The 25,051-nt window shown below is 40.0% G+C and overlaps 1 protein-coding gene across 9 annotated transcripts in view; it reads left to right on the top strand.

Annotated features, from left to right (window-relative positions):
• The first annotated feature begins 116 nt into the window (after positions 1-116).
• LOC132117933 (protein phosphatase 1 regulatory subunit 12B) overlaps positions 117-25,051 on the top strand; it is a 42,367-nt gene continuing 17,432 nt past the window's right edge. For 4 of the 9 annotated variants that reach the window (XM_059527314.1, XM_059527310.1, XM_059527315.1 and 1 more), the window contains exon 1: positions 120-685. In XM_059527314.1, the coding sequence (XP_059383297.1) occupies positions 581-685 (105 nt within the window). In that variant the 5' untranslated portion in view covers positions 120-580. Of the gene's footprint in view, positions 686-25,051 lie in introns of all 9 variants that reach the window. The other 5 variants (XM_059527309.1, XM_059527307.1, XM_059527306.1 and 2 more) reach the window with 5 other exon arrangements.

The following is a 25,051-nucleotide window of genomic DNA, read 5'->3' as shown; positions in this document are numbered from 1 at the left end:
GAATATGAGAGAACAAAAAGTGAAAGGACTGAGATTTATGAAGAGAGAAACTGTGTGTGTGTGAGAGAGAGAAAGAGAGACAGAGCTGCGTGGGTCCGAGTGAAAACAGTTTTGTTCTTTCAGTGTTTGTGTGGAGTGATTGTTAGCAGACAGAACAGTGAGGGAGGCTTTCAGTCGTCTGTTAAGTTAACAAAGTACAGTCCTCTCCTTATGTAGCTCTTATTGTATGAATGAGTTAGTGTCACAGAGAGAACGTCAGCTGGACGAGACTCAACTATTGTTTATGCGTTTGTGAGTGAGGGAGTGGGACGGGACGGATATAAAGGGAGGAGAGATAGCGAAGCGAAGAGGTGCTTCTATTTGTTTTCATTTTTCTGTAACGATCGAGGAGCAACGGAGACACAGATCGGCTGTCAGTCTCAGTGCACACACTGCAGAGAGGAGGACTCCTGTGGACGCACACGCACGTGTTCGCACCTGTTGAGCGTATCTGTTCACGTCCTGCAGTCATGTCCATCTCCACGGCTGTGTGAGAGACTGCTCGTGTCTATCAGGGGTCTTCCTATCTTACAGGAGAGAGATGTCATCGCTCTATTCACGCAGCAAGGACCTTTCCTCTCGCTCCAGAAAATCCCTGTCGGACTCGCCGCCCTCCTCCCCGTCCCCCAGCACCAAAACATTCAGAGTAAGAGCCAGCTGTGTTTGCTTTGTGTTTGTCACAGTAACACTGACGTTTCAACAGGCAGTGTCGTGTTCAATGTGATCTAACTTTGTCATTTGTCACTTTGAGGATACAAATGTTCACGTGTAACAATGTTTTAGGCTATGTTTAAGGGTTTTTGGTCTTCAGCAGCAGTCGCAAGCAAGTTTTTTGGGTTAAACATTTTAGTTTTCAAGTGCTTATTTGTGTATTGTGGTGCTTGCACAGTGGAGTCCGAAAGTCCACGTTGAAAATCTGGGATATTGTTTTATCATTCAAACCTGGAAATTAACAGTTTTTTAGGATTCTGAGCACTTTTAAGCAAAGAAATGCATCCTAAATTTCAGATGTTGCATTATTTCTATCATACTAATCAAATTGCAGTCAATTTGTGATCATCAGGTTTTATCCAAACTTATATATATATATATATATTTTTTTTTATGTATTTGATACATCAAGCTTACTGTATATGACTCATATGATATAGTAAGAATATGGTGCAGTTCCTGATATTTCTATGCCCAAATCGTAAAATTAATTTCTGATCTTAAATGAGCTTAAATGTAAACCAGTGAGATCTTTATAACAGTAAAGCAGATAACTTGCATAGAATGCATATAAATATCAGTTGTCACTCAATATAATATGTTTTAATAAGATGATATTTAACTATGATCAAAACATTAGTTTTTATTCTGCTGGTCAAAACAATGCAATGCAGTACAATGAAGATAAACAGTAAATGTTCCTTAAAAGCCTTATGGATCACATTTGGTATTATAACATGATATCTATATCTATATCTATCTATATCTATATCTATCTATATCTATATATATATATATATATATATATATATATATATATATATATATATATATATATACAACCGTATTTTCCGGACTATAAGTCACACTTTTTTTCATAGTTTGGCTGGTCCTGCGACTTATAGTCAGGTGCGACTTATTTATCAAAATTAATTTGACATGAACCGAGAGAAATGAACCAAGAGAAAACATTACCGTCTCCAGCCGCGAGAGGGAGCTCTATGCTGCTCAGTGCTCCTGTAGTCTACACTGAAAACATAGATGTTAAACGGTAATGTTTTCTCTTGGTTCTTGGTTCTAAATAAATGCGACTTATAGTCCAGTGCGACTTATGTATGTTTTTCCCTCGTCATGACTGATGCGACTTATACTTAGGTGCGACTTATAGTCCGAAAAATACGATATATACATACAGTACAGACCAAAAGTTTGGAAACATTACTATGTTTTTGAAAGAAGTTTCTTCTGCTCATCAAGCCTGCATTTATTTGATCAAAAAAATGTAATATTGTGATATATTATTACAATTTAAAATAATTGTTTTAAAATGTATTATACTTTAAATTATCATTTATTTCTGTGATGCAAAGCTGAATTTTTAGGATCATTATCACATGATCCTTTAGAAATCAGTCTTATTTTCACAGCAAAATGACACCTGACGTTTTTAAAACTTGCTATAAAAGTATCAAGCATCAATCATTCAACAGAAGGCATGTGGTATATTGTGTACAACAGGTTTTTTTTGGCAACACATTGTTATTGTTGGCTATTAAGAAACCTTAGAAATGTATGTATCAGGCATGATGCAGTAGGTTTTATAGGGTTAAAGCAAACAAAAGCTTACACAGAATGAACAAAATTGCATAAAATAGTCCTTAACTTGCAGCAAACAAATCAATACTCATGTTAAGGAAGTTGTGGTGCTTGTTTGAAAGCAGAGCATCTCTGAGCTCATGAGATTGTGTTGTTGTGCTATTACACCGGCGAGTGAACATAGCTTCAGTGTCTCTCATGTAAACACTGATTCAGGAAGTAGTGGGAGTCAGTCCCAGCCATCACGGTTCACTCGGTTTCCAAATGACTCTGGCCATGTCCCCTAGTGATTTGCTAATAATTACTGCAGAGCATAAACGGTCTGAAGCATGGTCAGAAGAGGCTTGTTAAGAAAATGCTCTTCAAATGCTTAGTATATGGTACAGTATTATGTTGATGGGTTACAGTTGACAAGTGATGAAGATTTTTAGGAAGTTCTTGTCAGGTTTTCTTAAGAAAATATGAGTGATGTTTGTTAATGTTACGGATCACTCGGAGACAGAGGAGTAACAGATGAAAGATGTAATTTATTGAATGGACACAAGCAGAGGAGCGGGAAGTGAGGAGTGGATGGGTGTTGGGATCCGTGCCGGGAAGGAGGGTACCACACACACGCACCGTGGGGTCTTTAGGAGGATCTTGGAGGAAATCCTTGGAGAGAAGATGGAAGAAGAGTCTTCGGAGGTTATCCTTGGAGAGAAGGTAAAGAGGAGTTAGTCCTAATAGTTAGCGCAGGAATGATCTTGTCGCGAACGTGACCGGACAATGACTGGGTGCGTGTGTGTGGCTTTTGTAGTGCTGAGGTGGATGATAGGTGATGCGGATCAGGTGGTGATGATTAGTACTCAGGTGAGGGTGTGTGCCGTGATTGTGTGGAGGAGGAACCTGGCGTGTTTGTGACAGTACCCCCCTCCCCAGGGCCCGCTCCTGAGGGCCGGGGACCCCGACGTCCTGGTGGGCGTCCTCTACCCCTGGGAGCTGGTCGGTTGGGGTGTCTTGAGTGGAAGGTATCCAGCAAGGAGGGGTCCAAGATGTCGTTGCGTGGGACCCAGGAGCGTTCCTCTGGACCGTATCCTTCCCAGTCCACTAGGTACTCCAGCTGCCCACCATGCCGCCGGGAGTCCAGGATGTCCTTGACAGAGTAGGCTGCGCCGTCATCTAGGAGGAGAGGAGGCTTCCGTCTCGCCAGGTTCTGTGGAGGGAAGAAAAGAAGGATGGTGAGGTTTCAGGAGTGAGACATGGAATGTGGGGTGAATCCGGTACTCGGGAGGAAGTTGCAGTTTGTAGGTGACCGGATTGATCTGCTGAGTGATAGTGAACGGGCCAATGAATCTGGGACTAAGCTTGCGGCAGGGTAGACGCAGGCGGATGTCCCGGGTAGACAGCCAGACCTTCTGACCGGGTTGGTACTGGGGAGCCTCGGAACGGTGAAGGTCGGCTGCCGTCCTGCGTCTACGGAGCGCCCGTTGAAGTTGGTGATGGGCCGCGTCCCAGACCCTCTCGCTCTCTCGGAACCAATAGTCGACCGCGGGAACGTCAGAGGGCTCTCCAGACCAGGGAAACAGGGGTGGCTGGTAGCAGAGTACGCACTGGAAGGGTGTGAGTCCGCTGGTGGGTTGACGGAGGGAGTTCTGTGCGTACTCGGCCCACCCCAGGAATTGGTTCCAGGAGTTCTGGTGGCCGTGACAGAAGGTACGGAGGAAGCGTCCGATCTCCTGGACTTTCCTTTCCGTCTGCCCGTTGGACTGCGGGTGGTAGCCGGAGGACAGGCTGATGGCCACACCTAGGAGGGAGTGAAATGCTTTCCATACCCGGGAGATGAATTGGGGGCCCCGATCCGACACTATGTCCTCTGGAATGCCGAAGTACCTGAAGACATGGTTAAACATCAGTTCTGCCGTTTCCATGGCAGTGGGGAGACCCTTCAGAGGAAGACGACATGCTTTAGAAAATCTATCCACAACAATCAGAATACATGTGTTATTATCAGAGGGAGGAAGGTCGATCATGAAATCCACTCCCAGGTGTGACCACGGGCGGTTGGGGACGGGCAGAGGATGGAGTTTGCCAGATGGTAGATGGCGAGGACTCTTGGACATGGCGCAGCTGTTACATCCACTCACGTACCATCTGACATCCGAGGCCATGTTGGGCCACCAAAAGCGTTTCCGTAGCAACGAGAGGGTTTCATTGACCCCCGGGTGACCAGTGCCAAGTGATGTATGGGTGGCGTGGATGAGAGGAGTGCGACGTGTCCTAGGGATGTACTGGTGTCCTGGTGGGCAACCCGGCGGAGCGTTGGTAGGAGTTTCGGCTGGAGGTAGGGTTTCGGCAGACCAAGTGATAGGGGCAACAATAACTTTGTCTGGGAGGATGGGTTCGTGGTTCTCAGACCTCTCTTCGGGTGAGTAACATCTGGACAGAGCATCGGCCTTAACATTCTTTGCCCCAGGGCGGTAAGTGATGGAGAACTGGAAGCGGGTGAAAAATAGTGCCCAGCGGGCTTGTCTGGGGTTGAGTCTCTTGGCTGCCCTAAGGTATTCCAGGTTTTTATGATCAGTGAGAACTTGAAAGGGGTGTTTGGCTCCCTCCAGCCAATGTCTCCACTCCTCCAGGGCAAGCTTGATGGCAAGTAGCTCCCTGTTGCCAATGTCGTAGTTTACCTCCGCCGGGTTGAGCTTCCTGGAGAAGAAGGCACATGGATGTAGGCGGCTGGGCTTCCCTGCTGCTGAGACAGGACCGCACCCACTCTGGTGGTATATGGTCGATGGTATAGCCAAGGAACTGCACTGAGGGCTGATGGAATGAGCACTTCTCTGCTTTTAGGTAGAGCTGGAAGTCCCTCAGGCGTTGCAAGACCTCCGCAACGTGGCGTCGATGTTCGGCCTGGCTCCGGGAATATATAGCCTGAGTTGCAGCAGAGGGCGCTGGAGATGAAGTTGCCGGCTGACCCAGAATCGAGGAGGGCGGAAACTGGAAGAGACACATCAGCCACAGTAAGTGTCACAACAGTGGTGAGTGGTTTCATAGAATATCGGGAAGGAAGGATGGCACTCACCATGGGACGAGGAGGACGGACCAGTACAGACAGAGATTCTTGGCCAGCCGTCTTTGACGCTCCGCCATAGTGAGGCGGTAGGAGTCCACAAGCATGGGCTCGCTGGCTGGTTCTGGGGAGCTGACGTTCTCTGGTCGGCAGAGCGGAGAGGAGGAATGCGCCTGGCCCTGGTGCTCCAAGCACGACTGCATACGAGTGGCGAAGCGGATGGACAGCTGGATGAATCGCTCGAGGCCGATGGAATCCTCGTATGCAGCTAGATGCAACCGCACTCTGGGCTTCAATCCTTGGCGATAGGTAGTGAGAAGGGCCTGTTCGTTCCACCCACTAGAGGCCGCCAGAGTTCTGAACTGCAAGGCATAATCATTGACAGACATATTCCCTTGTTTCAAGTTGTATAATCTCTCACCTATAGAGGAGTTCCAGGCAGGTTTGCCGAAAACTTCCCGGAAGTGTTCGATGAAGCTAGAATATGACTGGGTTACATTATTCTGGGTCCAGAGTAAAGCCTTGCCTTGTAACTGGGAGATAATGAAAGCTACCTTAGCTCGATCCGTTGGGTACGAGAGCGGTTGCATCTCCAGGACCAGTGAACACTGAAGCAAAGTCCGCTGCATTCCTCCGCCGAACCAGAGTAGGGCGCTGGCCGTGCCATGGGACTGGCGTGCACGGCAGGTGAAGGAGGGATGATAGGATCCGCGGAAGTGCTCGCTGGTGGTGGTGATGCAGGTGCTGACATTAGTGTACGGCGGAGTGCATCTACTAATTCTTGGAAGGGATCCGTGAGGCTCATGCTTGTGTCTCTCGGTACGGGTCCGGTCATCTGTTACGGATCACTCGGAGTCAGAGGAGTAACAGATGAAAGATGTAATTTATTGAATGGACACAAGCAGAGGAGCGGGAAGTGAGGAGTGGATGGGTGTTGGGATCCGTGCCGGGAAGGAGGGTACCACACACACGCTTCTCCTTGGAGAGAAGATGGAAGAAGAGTCTTCGGAGGTTATCCTTGGAGAGAAGGTAAAGAGGAGTTAGTCCTAATAGTTAGCGCAGGAATGATCTTGTCGCGAACGTGACCGGACAATGACTGGGTGCGTGTGTGGCTTTTGTAGTGCTGAGGTGGATGATAGGTGATGCGGATCAGGTGGTGATGATTAGTACTCAGGTGAGGGTGTGCGCCGTGATTGTGTGGAGGAGGAACCTGACGTGTTTGTGACAGTTAATTCATGAGTGGATGCTGCCAGTGATTGCTTTGCGGTTGTGTGAACATTTCTAGGTGCTATGGGTATTTCTTTTTATAATCCACCAGACAGAGATCATAAGACTCTGGTAGAAATAACACACACCTCTTCTAACCAATGATTTAAGGAATCATTCAGCATAAACAGTAAGCTTGTCTGAGCAAAAACTGAGCAAAATACTGAGGCTATTAAGAACAAGTGTATAATTCCGCTCAAAATAATTGTGTATAGGAAAAGCTGAAAGTGGAAATGGTTATTTTTTTGTTACAGTAATTTATAAATAAGTATTTTTTAGTACAAATATTCTATGTGGTCTAAAAAACACAGGCACTTTAAAAACGTGGTAACCTCAAATTGTTACCTTAAAGATATTTCTACCTGATTTAAGTCATAAAAATGAGTTTAGTTTGTTCTTAATTGGTCTAAATAATGTTTATAGGCTGATTCATTAATAATAAATAGAATTTTAGACTTGAATAAAACCAATTAATTTAGGAAGATATTTTGTGTTCTCGGGCCTACTTGGCTCATATTCTGAGAAATATAGTGTGATAGTTGATATCACATCACAAAACTACAAATGTAGTTTCAAATGTAATTCTAAAATGATTAGAAAAGCAGTTTCACACTGAAAGACGTTGCTGTCACTGCTTTATATTTCATGTCAACATGCCATTTCTGAATGTCTTTTAAATGCATGAAGTTATGGCAGTATGGGACAGGTTTTGATCCAGTTTGAGTCATTATGTGTGTGTTTGCGAACAGGGTTTGTCCTGTATTATTAGGCGCTGAGCTGATCTCACATATAAGCCAACATAATCCAATATTTCCCCTTAATAGATTTAAACACCTTTCCTGAATAATACTTTTTAATTCCTGAAAAAAACTTTTTTTAGCAGGATCAAAATCTGATCAAATTATGACATGAGAAACCAATATCTGTGTGTGAGGGTTAACACTGTGAGTTACCTCTTATACAGTCAGTGAGTTGTAACTACAAGTGCATAAACGGTTCCACGTGGCTTGCAAATGCTGGGTTCGAAGAAGTGCGACCATAATGCATTTCATAAGACTCCGTTTTTAAATCTCACTGGACCAATCCAGGATATAATGTTTCATAATCAGACAGCATTTGTTGAAACATGCTGTTTCAGTTTTTCTTTTGGCTGCCGTATTGTCACTTTAAAACCCCATAAACAAACGCAAAGTCTCTGAGTGAACGAGACCAATAAAGGCCTTGTTGACGTGTGGATACTGTGTTTACTTCAGTGAAAAAAATGCCTATAAAATCAGCAGGTGCTGCAGATGTTCTGAAGGTAATGCAAGCACTGAATGAAGAAGAAACAGATTGCCATTAGTCCAGTGCTTTTCCAAACCTTCAGTTGAGTGTGACAGTCCAATTTGGACATAAAACTGCTGCTTCATGTATGACATCATTAGTCCCACATCTCTTTAGTTTGTTAAGCTAGCCGTTACTAATAACTTCAAGTAGTTAGGGGCTGTTTATACAGAACACATTTTTGCATAGCACTGAGCTGCTTTTCCATTGTCTTTCTATATAAACATGCTAGAAGGACGTTTTTGCCCATTGCTTTCAATTCTTGCATCTTTTGCAGTGTGTCGTGCTTGACAAGGCATTTCAAAAACACAGAGCTCAAGTTGAAATTTGTAAAAAAAAAAAAACAAAGTTGTTGCATTTTTTCCCCCATTCCTGCAGCCTGAAAAATTTATTCTGTGTGAACAAAACTAATAAAGCAACTCTTTTGAAACAATAGTTTCCATCACTAGAAAGCTGTATCTTTACTACCTTGACTGTAGCAAAGGTATTGCCACATTGGAGCTATATAAGGGCAGTATTTTCTACTACTGTCCAGTGATGTAATTCATAATTTAATCAAGCTGTGTTTTTTGGCTGACACAGAAACAAATTTTTTTTTTTTTTATAAATGAATGAACAATTTGGTTCATTCATTCGAGGAACTCGAGGAACTAAGGTTACATACGTAACCTAGAGACGTTCCTCTTCAGGAACTCGAGCTGCGTCAAACAACGCTTTGGGGAACGAGTACCAACGCTGCCAGACTACCAAACCCCTGCCTAGTCTGTATCCGAAGAGCACAGCTTAGGACGAGAGGACTGAAGTGCCTGGCATGTCTAAGCCATAGAATCTTGCAAAAGTAGAAGGCGTGGACCACCCCGCAGCATTGCAGATGTCCAGCATGGACGCACCTGCTAGAAAGGCCTTGGAGGCTGCCATACCCCGAGTAGAGTGAGCCTTGGCTCCCGACAGCGGGGGACGACCAGAGGACTCATAGGTGGCGTTGATAGCCTCGACTATCCAACGACTAATAGTCTGCTTAGAAGCAGGAAAACCCCTCTTGGGGGGACCGCAGCAATTGGAGCAATTGGTCCGTTTTTCTCCACAGGGCAGCTCTGTGGACGTATGCATCCAGCGCTCGAGCTGGACACATACAGTTTAGGTTCACTTGGTCGGGCTCCCGAAAGGGAGGAGGACAGAAGGCCTGCAGCACTACAGGTCGTGGTGTGACAGAGGGAACCATAGGAACATATCCCGCTCGAGGGTATTTGAACGCTTTAGTCATGCCAGGTGCAAAATCAAGATAAGTAAGGGCCACTGAAAGGGCCTGCAGATCTCCTACTCTCCTCAGAGAGGTAATAGCCAACAGAAAGGCGGTTTTAAGAGTCAGATGTCATCTGAAATATCATGAATAGGTTCAAACGGGGGTTTGCACATTGCATCTAACACCACAACCAAGTCCCACGGGGGAATACGGGACCGTACTGGAGGTCTCAGCCTCAGCGCACCGCGGAGGAAACGTGTAACTAAGGGGTGTCTTCCTAAAGACTGGCCATCAAGAAGGGCGTGGTAAAGACGGTCTGGTTTTGGTAAGATTTACATCAAAACTGAAAATGATGTAATACATGCGTTGCTTCGGCAACACGCGAGCCGCTTAGTCACACAAACAATATTAATCTCCTCGGAGATAAGTAGCTGCAGCTGCGAGTTCACAGAGGGGGAAGGAACCGCTGCGCGTGCTTCCGAACCTCGAGAATGAACTCTAAATCTAGGGAATACGGGTGGAGATAGGCAGAGCCGACTTCGCCCCATCCTTAGACATGCGAGAAGCACAGTCAGCCCCCTTATTTTTTTCCAGAGAGCTGACTGCGTGAGCTGCGCTCCTCATTAATGCTGCTCGTTATACAGTTAGGCATAATATGCTTGTGAAACTGATGCTTGTGTAACTGTTTGTCTGTGCAACTGATGTTTATGCAGCTTCTGTTTGTGCAACTGCGAGCTCATCGACGCCCTCCAGCCGTCACTCGGGTGGAAGGACCGCAACACTCGGGCTTCCGCACCCGGAGATCGGGCTGATCTGGCGGGTGAGGTAGGAGATAGGGACGCGCCCGTCTCCAAACCCTCCAGCAGATCTTATCTGCGAACCCAGCGAGTGCAGGCGCCACTCCGCCTCGGCGAAAGCGGGACCGACACCGCGAGGAACGCTGGCGAAGACTCCCCCTCGAGAGAGTCCTCCGGGATCGAAGCGTCCACACTGGCTTTTACCAGTGCAGGCAGTCGGCTCCCTCAAGAGCCGAAACAGCGTGCCTCGATCCCAGGCAGACGGCGCACAGACCGTGTATTCCCACTCGTGATGAACACACAATCTGAAACGCAATCTGGATTCGCCTTTCAGATGTCTCGTCTTAGCTTTGCTCTTTGACTATTGCTTACTCTTTGAGGAGCTAATAGTGACAAACAACAATAAATAAGACAGACAAGACCGAATGACATGCACACACAGAGCGCTTGCTGAAATACGCGAAGCTGAAGCCAGCTGCGCGGCTCGTGCCTTTATAGCTTCCTGGTCGCTTACGTCACCCCGCCCGTGACGTCACGCTCTTCTATAAGACAGATTGGATATGATATTCAGAGTCGCTCACGCTAAACGCGTTCCCCAAAGCGTTGTTTGACGCAGCTCGAGTTCCTGAAGAGGAACATAAATATAAAACTGCACCGCTGCAGGAAACTGGAGAAGATTGTATGTTTTTACATTTTGGGTGTATTATTATTGTTTATGTGTTGAAGTTTTGAAAAAATGCTGCAGAGCGTGACGTCATATCATGACTGTTGCAGCATCTGTATGAATATTGCTTGCTCAAAGTGTAGTGTGACCTTAGTTTTAGCAAAGCAATAGTCCCTACTCCCTGTAAAAGGATTATTTCAGTCTAGTCTGAGCAAACAGTGTGAAATGAAAACAACAATATAGCAATTGGACATGCTATTGTTGGACGAAAAAAAGCTTGTTACTGGAAAAGCAACACTAGATTTAAAGCAGCTGAATGACTGTCACATTACTGCAAAGTTTACCATCTACTTTTACATAGTTACTCCCCAGCACTGGTCTGCACACTGAGAGGTTTAATGTTTAGTGATGGTAACGGCAGGCTCGCCACATAATAGGACAAGATTAGCTGAAGAAAACCCTCATGATGTTTTATGTTTCCTCTAATCATAACATGCTTTTTTCCCATCAACAAAGCTGCACATGTTGAAGTTTCCATGACGAGTGAAGGCAGAGCGCGTGAGGTCTCCTTGGGAGCGAAAGTTAAAGAGAGCGAAAGAATAAACACGTGTTTTGTTTTTAATGGTCTTCTAATCCATGTTTATGAAGAACTTTTCATCCCAAACAACAGAACACAGGCTAATAAACAGACAAACACATCTGACTGGGCATCTGAAAACTTTTTTTAAAGGGATCGTTAACAAAAATAAAGTCTGTCATCACTTGCGAACACTCATGTCAATCCAAAACTGTATGACTTCATCTTACATGCAACATAAAAATGATTTTTCTTTTTGAAATCCTGTCCAATTTGTCATTATCATTAAAGTGAATGAAGACTGCTCTAGACACTTCCAAAATGACCAAAAAACTAAAAAAAAGTTACATAAAAGTGGTATTACTGTATAATTGTGCATTGTTAACCACTTCAGCTGTTATTTTGATTTTTTGAGAATTAGGCATATGCAATATTGGACCCACCGGTGGGTCCCCAGAGTTGATGTGGTTAATGTGCATAAGTATCAATATGGCTAAATAATAATAATAATAATAATAATAATAATAATTATTTATTATTAAATATAAAATAAAAAATATAAAAATTACTAAACAAATAAAACATTTGAATATCATCATTGTAATATTTAACTGTAAAATACAATAAAAAAAATTTATTTTTAAAAGCGCTTCTCATTACAAAGTAGAAAGTCGTTTTCAGTCTTTGCACTTCAATATTTCAAATTTAAGTCAATGTGATGCTTGCTATTTCTGAGTGTAAATTGTGATATGGTCATTTGAATGTGAAATCATAAGATAAATTTACTCAAGAGTGTCATTGTTCACTGAAAATAACAATCTGTCCTTGTACTTTTCTGTGCTGTTATGAGAGTTCATAAACAAAAGTCTGAAAACTCATGAAAAGTCATGAAACCATTCTGAATAAATCATGAATCATTTGTATCCTTTTTTGAAGTTTAAGAGTTTCTATTTATTGTAATTGCATGGCAAAGAGCAACCGCCACACATTTCAGTGTGAAAGAAAGAAACTCGTGTGGGTTTGAAACTACATAATGAGTAAATGATTCTTTTTTTGATCAACTGTTCCTCGATCAGAGCAGATCAGAAGAAACCAGCCCTTATAAAGTAATCAAAACAAATGACTTGATTTGTTTTTTCTTAATATATCTGGCTTATCACCCAAAGAGCGGTGGGAGCGGCGAAGAGAAAGATCTGTAAGCCAGAAAAGTCTTTTTTTGGACTTGTGTGTTGTAATACTCCTTTTGAGTATGATGATGCTCACATTTTCCATTTTGCAAGCTGGCAGCCGGACTAGCTGGCTCTCGAAGGGGGGGATGAAGCGATGAGGGGAAAGAGAGGATTAAAGTGGTTGCATATAAATACTTCAGCATGAGCCAGATCCTGTAAATGTTACAGTTTGTGGAGTTATGGGATCAGGGTGAAGCCCACAGCTGCGTGAAGCAGTCTCAGTCTGTTACTTCATAGTGTATATGAGTTATAGAGCTCATATGTGCTAAACGCATGGAGAATTTAGCAGCCCTGCGGTGTTCATACTGTGACCTGACACAGTTCACATACCTTTGATGTGCAGTGAAGGTACAGTTGTCCTGCTGCACTGATCCAGCTTTACCCAATCCTCATTCATCCACTGTAAGAGAATTGACATAATTGCTCACAGATCTTTAATAGTGAAAAGGACGCGCTCAGCCAGCTCTGCTATAGTCAGGGTGTGAATTCCAGAGGGGTTTGACCCCTCAAATAAGGCTTAAACCCCTAAAGGATGCCAAAATAAAAGGGCCTTAAAATATGCTAAGAATAAACCAAAGCATGCACATATATTGTTTTGAACCCCACAACTCTTCAGACCAGAAAAGAGACAATCCTTAAAAATCAGGAACCATCAACTCAATTCAATATCACATGATCAAAAACAGGTCTAAAAACATCCAAAGAATAAAATTGTATTATAATAATATTAAAATGTCCCTCCCTGATAAACACTGACAATAATATTAAAAGTCAGATACAAAAGGTATCACGTGAATATGATATAATATAATATACATACATATACTGTATAAACACAGTACACTGTAAAAAAGAATTGTGATTTTAACAGTAAAAGACTGTAAAAATGCTACAGTAAAAACCTGTTATTTGGTTATCAGTAAGTTTCCATAATATATACGGTGAATAACTGTGATTACATATAATGTAATTGTACAGAAAAATACTGTTAAAATCACGTTTTTTGGAAGTGAAAAAGAAAAAAGTAATTGTATAATTTACAGTGAAAAAATGTAAATTGACACTTCATATTTTATGTTTTTTAGTTTTAGTTTTTTTCTTATCAGTTGTGTACATTAGGGTTTAATCTTCCATCTAATGTTGTTAAATTAATGTTTATTGCATTATTTCAGTATCATGTGTGTTACCATGATGGTGTTTAGTGTTTGTGTGAATAGCACAGTGTACCTATATGTATATATATATATATATATATATATATATGTATATATATATATATATATATATATATGTATATATATATATATGTATATATGTATATATATGTATATATGTATATATGTATATATATATATATGTATATATATATATATATATATATATGTATATATATATATATATATATATATATGTATATATATATATATATATATATATGTATATATATATATATATATATATATATATATGTATATATATATATATATATATATATATATATATATATATATATATATATATATAAATATCTATCCCTTCTCAGCTTGTGGAAGAGCTGTTTGTGATGAGCTTTGATTCATCATGTGACTTTCTCATCACCACCTGTTTTTGGTGATTATTAGTATTACAAAATAGTGGTTCAAAACAGATAAACCATATTTATAACGGTGAAGTTCTGGCAACCACAGCTGCCGGTATTTTACCCTAAATGTCACAGATTATTTTTTACAGTGTACAGGGTTTGAATTTAACTTTTGGCTACTAATTGTTTTTGCTATTAGCCATTCTTAACTTCTACTAGCCAAAACAAGAAAAGAAATCCAAAATAAACCCAACAGCTTGCGGCTGTTCACAATGGATGTGGCAAAGGGGGCATAGCAAATGCTGTGCAATTAGGCTGTATTTAATATATCATGATGACTCACGAGTTCAGTATTTGCGCAAATTCTGTGCAGATTTGGCTTAAATGAACTTCCCCAAGAAATAATGAGAGAACCTTATTTACGGAAAGTAACCCACGAAATTGGCTGGTGATTTGAAAGGGTCACCTGCCACAGTTGATTTTTGCTGATTGAATAAAAAAAAAAAAAAATCATAAGATAAAAATTCAACTAAAAACAAAACAAAAAAAATCTAATGGCATCGCATCCTTTATATGTGCCATCTAAATGAAATAAAATGAAATAAATGATAATGGATGGATGGATAGTAAGTGCCTTCCATTAGCATTAGTATCAAATGATAAACAGACACAATGTGTTTTTACGCTTTCATTATTTGTCACTTTATTATGTAAATGTGGGGGTTTGATGATGACAGTGGGTTAATGTCTCTTCCCTTCTGCTTGCTTCTATCCTCATTAATCTGATTCAGTGTTATTTTTACAGCAGGATGGAATGTGTGAGGCACTGCCTTACATGGTTTACTGTGGTGAAAATGTGTGCCCGATTTCTCCTCTTCTCTTTCTCTGTAGAGAGTGAGCATAGGGCCAGCAGGTGCCTGCGGGTAATGATGCCCCCTGAGGGCTTTAAAACTTCTGAACGGCAACAGCACAAGTCTGTTCCATGATTTACCCAAAGCAGAACTTGTTCTTGGATAAACACTCCTATTCAATTCAATTCAAGTTTATTTGTATAGCGCTTTTTACAATACAACTCGTTACAAAGCAACTTTACAGAAAAGTATGTTTCTACAATATTTAGTAGTAGCTAGTAGTTTGTGCACGTTTGACAGGATTTTAGAAAAAATAAAAAATAATAATAATAATGCAAGACGTAGTCAGCTAGACGATGAACTATCAATATTATTAATTAATAGTTATTATATGATGCAGTCACACATGTAGCAATAACTTTTAGTTCTGTTTGTTGATTCAAGGTTAGGATCATCTGGGGTCCTCTGAGGGTCAGCATCATCTCTTCTCAGGTGTTCTGGATCCAGACTGGAGCTTGTGTAAATCCTAGTTACCACGGGATGTAAATCCCGTGGCAAAACATAGAAACAAAATAGAGACATCATTAGCATAGCTGCTGATCCAACAAAGTAAAATTAGTTTAACCCAAGCTAAAGAATAAAAATGCAGATGCAACTCTACACACAATTTAAGAGATACATTATTCGAATGCTTGGCGAAAGAGATGCGTTTTTAATCTAGATTTAAACAGAGAGGAAAACATTATCAGGAAGGCTATTCCATAACTGATATGGAACTTAATAGGTAGCCAGTGCAGAGACTGTAAAATTGGGGTAATATGATCATATTTTCTTGACCTCGTAAGGACTCTAGCTGCTGCATTTTGGACTACCTGTAGCTTGTTTATTGACGAAGCAGGACAACCACCTAGAAGTGCATTACAATAGTCCAGTCTAGAGGTCATGAATGCATGAACTAGCTTTTCTGCATCAGAAACAGATAACATGTTTCGTAGCTTGGCAATGTTTCTAAGATGGAAGAATGCAGTTTTTGTAACATTGGAAATATGATTTTCAAAAGACAAATTGCTGTCCAATATAACACAATATACAGATTTCTGACTGTAGAGGAAGTAACAGTACATCCGTTTAGCTGCAGATTGTAATCTACAAGATTCGGTGTGGTGTTTTTTGGTCCAATAATTAATATCTCTGTCTTATCCGAATTTAATTGGAGAAAATTATTTGTCATCCAATCTTTTACATTTTTAACACACTCTGTTAGCTTAGATAATTGGGAAGTTTCATCTGGTCTCGTTGAGATATATAGCTGAGTATCATCAGCATAACAGTGGAAGCTAATTCCCTATTTTCTAATAATATTACCAAGGGGCAAAATGTATATTGAAAATAGAAGGGGACCTAGGACGGATCCTTGTGGCACTCCATATTTTACTGATGATAAATGAGATGACACCCCATTTAAGTAAACAAAATGGTAGCGATCGGACAGGTAGGATCTAAACCATCTTAGAGCCTGCCCTTGAATACCTGTATAGTTTTGTAATCGATCTATGAGTATGTCATGATCTATGGTGTCGAACGCAGCACTAAGATCAAGTAAGACTAGAAATGAGATGCAGCCTTGATCTGACCAAAGGAGCAGGTCATTTGTAATTTTAACAAGTGCAGTTTCTGTGCTATGGTGGGGCCTGAAACCTGACTGAAATTCTTCATACAGATCATTTTTATGCAGGAAGGTGCTCAATTGAGCAGACACAACTTTTTCTAAAATTTTAGACATAAATGGAAGATTTGAAATAGGCCTATAATTTGCCAGTACACTAGGATCTAGTTTTGGTTTCTTAATAAGAGGCTTGATAACCGCCAGCTTGAATGGTTTTGGGACGTGACCTAAAGATAACGACGAGTTAATGATATTGAGAAGCGGTTCTTCGGCTACAGGTAACAGCTCTTTTAGTAATTTAGTGGGTACAGGATCTAATAAACATGTTGTTGGTTTAGATACAGTGATAAGTTTATTTAGCTCTTCCTGTCCTATATTTGTAAAGCACTGCAGTTTATCTTTGGGTGCGATGGATGAAACTGAAGTGTTAGACGCTGTAGAATCTACATTCACTATTGTATTTCTAATGTTATCTATTTTATCAGTGAAGAAATTCATAAAGTCATTACTATTTAACGTTGGTGGAATATTTGAATCAGGTGGCGTCTGGTAATTTGTTAATTTAGCCACTGTGCTAAATAAAAACCTTGGATTGTTTTGGTTATTTTCAATGAGTTTGTGGATATGCTCTGCCCTAGCAGTTTTTAGAGCCTGTCTATAGCTGGACATACTGTTTTTCCATGCAATTTAAAAAACTTCCAAGTTAGTTTTTCTCCATTTGCGTTCAAGACTACGAGTTACTTTCTTGAGAGAGTGAGTATTACTGTTATACCATGGCACAGTACGTTTTTCTCTAAACTTTTTCAATTTGATGGGGGCAACAGCTTCTAATGTATAAGAGAAAATAATGCCCATGTTGTCAGTAATTTCATCTAATTCATGTGTATTTTTGGGTACAAATAGCAGTTGAGATAGATCAGGCAGGTTATTTGCGAATCTTTCTTTGGTGGCTGGAACAATAGTTCTGCCCAGACGGTAACGCTAAAACATGTAGTTAATATCAGTTATACGCAGCATGCACGATACAAGGAAATGGTCTGTAATATCATCACTTTGGGGTACAATATCTATAGCAGTAAGATCGATTCCATGCGATATAATTAGATCTAGTGTATGATTAAAACGATGAGTGGGCCCGGTGACATTTTGCTTGACTCCAAAGGAGTTTATTTGGTCAGTAAACGCAAGTCCTAATGTATCATTTGCATTATCAACGTGAATATTAAAATCTCCCATGATTAGCGCCTTATCAACTGTAACTAGAAGGTCTGAGAGGAAATCTGCAAATTCTTTTAGGAATTCTGTATACGGCCCTGGTGGTCTATACACAGTAGCCAGAGCAAGAGATACATTAGATTTCTTTTGCATGTCTGACAGTGTAACATTTAGCAGAAGTATTTCAAAAGAGTTAAACCTGTATCCTGTTTTCTGGGTAACATTGAGAATATCACTATATATTGTTGCAACACCTCCTCCACGACCAGTCTTACGGGGCTCATGCTTATAACAGTAGTTTGGTGGAGTAGACTCATTTAGATCAAAATAATCATTTGGTTTTAGCCAGGTTTCAGTCAAGCAGAGTACATCAAAACTATTTTCTGTGATCATTTCATTTACAATAACTGCTTTGGGTGTGAGTGATCTAATATTTATGAGCCCAAACTTTAAAAATTGTTTTTGTTCATTTACTTTACATTTTTCTGGTTTAATTACGATAAAATTTTTTCTAGATCCTACATTATATTTTGACCTCACTATTCGGGGAACAGACACAGTCTTTACAGCGCAAGTACTTTTATCATTTAAGCGGGTGGAACAAAACTCATCATAATAGTTATTAGAGAATTGTCTTACTAATCACATGGAGCGAAGTTTCCTGGAGATGTTGTCAGAGAGCAGCTCCGCTCCGACTCTGCTGGGGTGTAATCCATCAGCGCGAAACAGCCTAGGACGCTCCCAGAAAAGATTCCAGTTATTAACAAATAGCAGTCTCTGTTCTTTACACCATGACAACAACTATTCATTTAAAGCAAAAAGTCTACAGAACTTTTCGTGTCCTCGTCGATACGTGGGCAGTGGTCCTGACACGACGATCGTCGCCGCGGGCGTCGTGCTGCGGACCGTCTCGATCAGGCTCCTGAAGTCCCTCTTCAGCGTCTCCGTCTGCCGCAGCGAGGTGTCGTTAACCACGGCGTGAAGCACGACCGCTCTGGGGCTCTCGTTCAAGAAGTTCCAAAATATGAATCCGCTTCCTCCAGTGAAAAAGTCCATCCCCTCTCACATCAAAATCCATGACATGTTTGTTTTGAACTGTTTTGGTCTGTTTTCACTTAAACAGTGCTTTTATTGAGATGAGATGACTTTTTCTCTAACAAAAGCATATTATGCATAGAATGCTCATATTTTAGCTGGAAGCAGAAGTTTGTAGTTTAAAATGTCTTAATGATGGATTTGTTTCTTATAAACACAACTTTTCACTTCTAAACATATTAACTGACGGACTGGAGTGGTGTGGATTACTTGTGGATTATTGTGATGTTTTTATCAGCTGTTTGGACTCTCATTCTGACAGCACCCATTCACTACAGAGCATACACTGGTGAACAAGTGATGCAATGCTGCATTTCTATTTAAATCTGATGAAGAAACAAACCAACCTATATATTGGATGGCCTGAGGATAAAGTTGGAGCAAATTTGCATTTTTTGGTAACTTGTTATTTTCAAGTTAAGGTGGTTTATATTTGTTTGATAGGAATGTTCCTCCTGGACCAAGAATAGATACCAATCCAAAAAATTAGCGATAACCTCAAAATGACCAGACATGAGAACAGGACCACCAGAACACATATCCACTAAATACAGACTTCATCTACCCCACATGATGTGACCACACAGAACTAAACAAGACCACCAGCACACATTGTGAACGTTTCATAAACTTTTTTGTTGTGGCTGCATGTAAACACTTGATTAAGACATATTGCCTCACTTTGAGAAATCATAATGATTGCCAGTAAAACACAAAGCAGCCACAGATATCACAGCAGTTATTCTAAGTCATTGCTGCAGGTCAAGCTCTGTTTCTCCTCCAGTGTTGTCGTGATGTGGTCAGAGAGCAGGTTCCTGGGGACACTCTGTATAACCACATAAGGAGAGATGTCTCTGAAATACTGTGTAAACATTCAGATGGGCCCGTCTCTCCAGTGGCCAAGGGCCATGCTCTCATCCCTCTGTTTATTTCTATGTAAAAAAAACATAGAATCATGCCAGAAAATAGCAGATGCATTTACGATCAGTTAGATACTCTCACTGTCACATATGATCGTATATGTCATACTGCATTCTACTATGGGCTCTTTTGGGTCGATTTAAAATAAATTCTAAAATCAACCAATAAGATCACACATTTTAACTTTTTGCTATCTATAAATGCGATGCTCTATGCATTAATTATTTATTTAATCTACTTTTCATATATCCCGTCTGTTTAAATTCGGTTGTTTTACACTTGTGCCAGAATTTCAGTCTTAAAATATTAATTCGGTAATTCTGATAAGCTGTCAGAAACGGGCCGGGCTGGGGCCTAAATTTGAGGTCTGCGCAGAGCTCTATGGCAGAGAATACTCTAACCCTGTCATATGTGCCATGAAAAATCTATCCAGACTTTGTATCTCTATTATAATACGTTATTATTATTTTAAATCAGAGGGTTTTACAAATATTTAACCAATGATAACTATTAAATAGAGCTTGTCAGTAAACTTCCTAAGGCCACTGGATCCTCAAGCTCTCGCGATACCTCATCACTTCACCCGCCTCACTCAGATTAACGCCACGCACAGCCTGGAGGAGACAGATCTCCGCTTTAAGAGCAGACAAATAACTGTTTGAATAGTACTGCATTTCTTTACTCAAACACTATGCCTGTAAAGTTTTATGTTTTTGTGTGTCTGAAGACTGTAGAAGTAGGTTTTTTGCCATTTAGTCAATATACTTTTGTACATTTTAAATATCCTGTGCATGAACGCTTAATCGTTTATATCATGAGATTTTGGCCAAGACGAATTAAACACCAAGAAAAACTAAGCGCCCAGCAACAATAAACATTATATAACCTGTAAAAGTTAATGAAAGCGTATAATGCGCTACACTTGTCTCAGATGCGGCCGTTCTGTTGACAGACAAAACACAGATCTGGCGAAAAGCCTTGTTAACTCCATTTGAGCTTGTTTTTCATATAGCCTAATGTTAAGTGCACTGACGACGCAGTGTTGATTAATTATTGACTTTTATGTCACTGTGAGGGCACATAAAACAGCCTTTGGGAGCGCGCGAGTCCCAATTGATTAAAATACTTAAAAGGTAGTGCAAATTAGTGACACTTCTGTTAGCTGTCCCGAAATGCGAGTGAAAGTCTTGTATCGCAGCGTGCAGCAGGTCGCTGTAATGAAGATGCGCTGATGTGAAGCACGCTCGGAGAGAGTTCATGGAGTCGAAGGCTAGTTTCGAATGACTGACTTAATCTTATAGTTTGTATGGATTTATTTTATTATTCAATCCTCCGTTGAATAAATGCAGGAATTCCCTCATTATGAACACTCCGCCATAATGCAAGAAGAAGAAGAAGAAAAAAAGAAGACACCTCACGCACTTGCAGCTGAGAATGTGCTCAGGAGAGTTCTAACTGTTCGGACATTGCATGAATCAGAGATTTTAAAAAAAACTATATAAATACTATTCAGTTTCTTGCACAGACCGATCTTTTTGTGTCTTTACACATCCATGTATCGTCACGAGCTGCAGGGTTTAATATAGATTTGTCTGCACATGTTTTTTTTTACTCTCATAGATTCCGTTACCATTTGCTATGCATTGTATGGCTGAGAGACTGCAACATCTGGAGCTAAAAATCATAATTTTTGTTCTACTGAAGAAACAAAGTCACCTACATCTACACTACCTACACCTACACTATCCCTTTAAGTAGACTTGAGAGGTCTGTTATTTCAGTAATATTATCTTAAAGTACCGATTAAAAAAAAAAAAAAAATATATATATATATATACTTTTAAGAGTTGAAGTGCATATTTAATACAATTTAGCGCACTCACAATGTAATGAGCAGATAAAAATATATATTTAAATATTATATATGGACATTGTTAGTGGACCAATTAACTAATGAGACTGTAAAAAGTAATTAAATCTCCTGTACTTATAGAAACATCAAATTTAAAATATCTCATTTGGTGTAATTACTTTTTAAGCACACGAAAAGCTCTTCTTTTTCTCTGCCAAACTTTGTCCTGCTGTAGTGACTGATTCTGCATGACCTTTTTTGGCGTTGTTCAGACGTCCCCTTCAGACAGTGCCTCTCTGATGCATAATCAAGTGTGCTGCGGAGTGTCCAAACAGGATGTGCTGTCTTTAGCAGAGGAACAGAGGGGATTCTTTCTCTGCCTTTTCTTCTCTCTCTTTCTCTCTGGACTGAACAGCCTTAAATCTGAAGCAATGAGAACATATACCAGACCCGTGTGGAATCTGCACCCGCCGAGTAGCTTGACTGTAGTTTAACTACTTGAAATTACGAGTGGCTTGTAGCTTGCCATCTTTGTTATGGATGTTTCTGCTTGTACTGTCAGACCCTTGTACTGTCATTTACCATCTCTGCACATCCTCAGGATAAAAGGTCATCCAGACAGTGATGGGTGGACAGTGATGTTTACAAAATGTGACTATGTTCAACATGTACCTAAAATGGAAATTAAATGTTCTTTTAGTAGATTTACTGTCTGCAAGATACCCTCCCATAAAAACAACCTGATTTATGTGCTTGTACAAGGAAAATGTAGGAATGTAGTTGCTAGTGGACAAAAATGAGCAACAGTTTATTACAAAAGAAAAAATGCACAAATTGCCGTTTTGCTGTCATTGCTAAATGTAGTTGGTGTGATTTCATATGTGAGAAGAAGTGGGTTTACTAAAAACACACAAATGCACAAGTTTGCAACAACATATCATTCTCTTGCTCCAGGCATTTGTATGGCAGACTTCCATACACTTAAAAAGTTTACTGATTGCACAATAAGTTAACTTAAACATGTTGACATCAAGATGCAATCACATGCACTGGATCAAGAAGATCGAAAAAACACCCAATCAGAAAACAGATTGTTTAGATTTGTCCAAAACCAATAGCTTTTGTATCCAGATTAGTGATCAGGTGGATGCAAATGTTCCCATGTGTTATGATGAAGGCATCATGACAACAGAGGGGAGAATCCAAATGCAGGCTTTATTTGTAAACGTGGTCAGAAAGACAGGGTCCAGTACCAGCAAACAATAGTATCCCAGGCAAAGACAAAGAGGTAAACAGGCAAAAGGTCAAACACTAGCAAACAGGTACAATCCAGGGCGAGACAAAATGAGTAATAGGATAAACAGTCCAAGGTCAAAAAACAAGAAGGCAAGGCAAAGCAAGGAAACACGGATACAAGAAACAGGTTACAGGCTAAAAAATAATCAGCAAAGTGTGTGTGGACGTGTGCAACCTTTATAGTGTGAGACTGATGAGGTGATGCGAGTCAAGGTGATTGCAATTGATGAGGAGTTCTGGCAAAGGATTATGGGAAATGGAGTCCAGGGTGAAGTGGCAAGAGTCTGGATGGACTCAAGAGAATGGAGTGCCCTCTAATGAAGCTCACGGGCACTCCAGCTAGAGATCGTGACACCATGAAAGAGAAGTGTACTTAATTGTATTGAATGTGCACTTGTAGTGTACTTAAAATATAATATTAATTAAATAAAAGACCACTTAAGTGTACTTAAAGTGAGTTCACATTTACTTTGAATATGTTACACACTTGAATACATTTATAAAGTGTACATTGTAACAATGGCAAATTAAAAGTTTTACTTCAAAGTACATTTTAAACCATTATACTTTAATAATATATATATATTTATTCATTAAGCTGACGCTTTTATCCAAAGCGACTTACAATTGCTATATATGTCAGAGGTCGCACGTCTCTAGAGCAACTAGGGGTTATGTTATTTTGATGTGTTGGATAACATACTAAAGCACATGTAAAGTACTTTAAAATTTTAAATTTAACTTTTTAAATTTTAACTTTAAAATTTAACTGTAGTGGATTACATTTTAATTACATTAGAAAGTCTATATTTTGTATATAAAAATATATTTTAAATGTATTACATTTGCATCTACGTCAACTTGTACAAACCTGTAATCCCCAAATATATTTAAATACATGAAATATAAGTTTCAACAGAAATTGTATTTAAAATATGTTTACTTTACTATTAATTTTTGTCAGTGCATTCAGCAGTACATTTTAACCACATTTCAAAGATGAATTATTAAATTACATATGAAGACATGCTTAAAGGGTTAGTTCAGACAAAATTTTTTTATTATTCCATCTTCTACTCACCCTTGAAGCATCCTAGGTGTATGTGACTTTCTTCTTTCAGAATAATCCAATCAAAGTTGTATTTAAAAACTGTCCTTGTTCTTCCAAGCCAAGTTTGTTGTTAACAGTTTAGAAGACATTTCAAACGTAATTAACACTTTTTTTTCTAACATCTGTTGACTGAAGAACACGAAAGACGTATGCGTCACACGTGCCTCTGGGAAATGTAGGAGTAAAAGTAACAAAGTTTCCTTACTTTAGCAGAGGTGAACCAGTCTCCTCTTGGCTTATTTCAAGATTCTCTGACGTTTTTCTTTACAAATCCTTGTTTTGTGCTTCTAATTCATGACCAGCATTTTGTTTTGTTCTTTCTCCATGCTCGTCACTAACCACGCAGCACTGACGAACTACAACATCCACCTACACGTCTTTTGGTTCTCTACAGTCAGCTGAAGTCAGAAAAAAGTGTTTATTACATTATTAAATTTTATTACAGATGCGCACACTTTATTTCACGTCTTCTGGACTGTTGACGACAAACACCCTCTTATCCCCATTGAAAGGCTTGGAAGAGCAAGGACAATATTTATTATAGCTTCGATTGAATTATTCTGAAAGAAGAAAGTCACATACACCTAGGATGCTTGGAGGGTGAGTAGAAGATGGACGAATTTTCATTCATGGGTAAACTAAGTCCAAAAAAGAACTCTAAAGTGCAACTAATTGCGTTAATGTCTGAAAACATTACAATAATTTTGTACTTAAATATACCATTTTAAAGTATTTTATTTCTGGAAGTACTGTTTTTGTGCATTTTTCTTTCACAAGGTTGCATTGCCAAGAAAAAAGAAAAACCTTCATGTGGAGATGTGGGTCTATGAGTAGCATAATCATGTACTTGTATGGTTTATGAATAAATACCATGGAATACTATGGTACATGAATTAAAAAAAATTACTTTGTGAATGTAATGTGGTTATCACCTTTATATGTTAAATGACAAGTTAAGCACATTTTATCCA

Source organism: Carassius carassius, chromosome 37 (assembly GCF_963082965.1).
Source record: "Carassius carassius chromosome 37, fCarCar2.1, whole genome shotgun sequence".
In the NCBI taxonomy this organism is placed as follows: Eukaryota; Metazoa; Chordata; class Actinopteri; order Cypriniformes; family Cyprinidae; genus Carassius; species Carassius carassius.
This window is presented reverse-complemented; position numbering and strand designations above follow the sequence as displayed.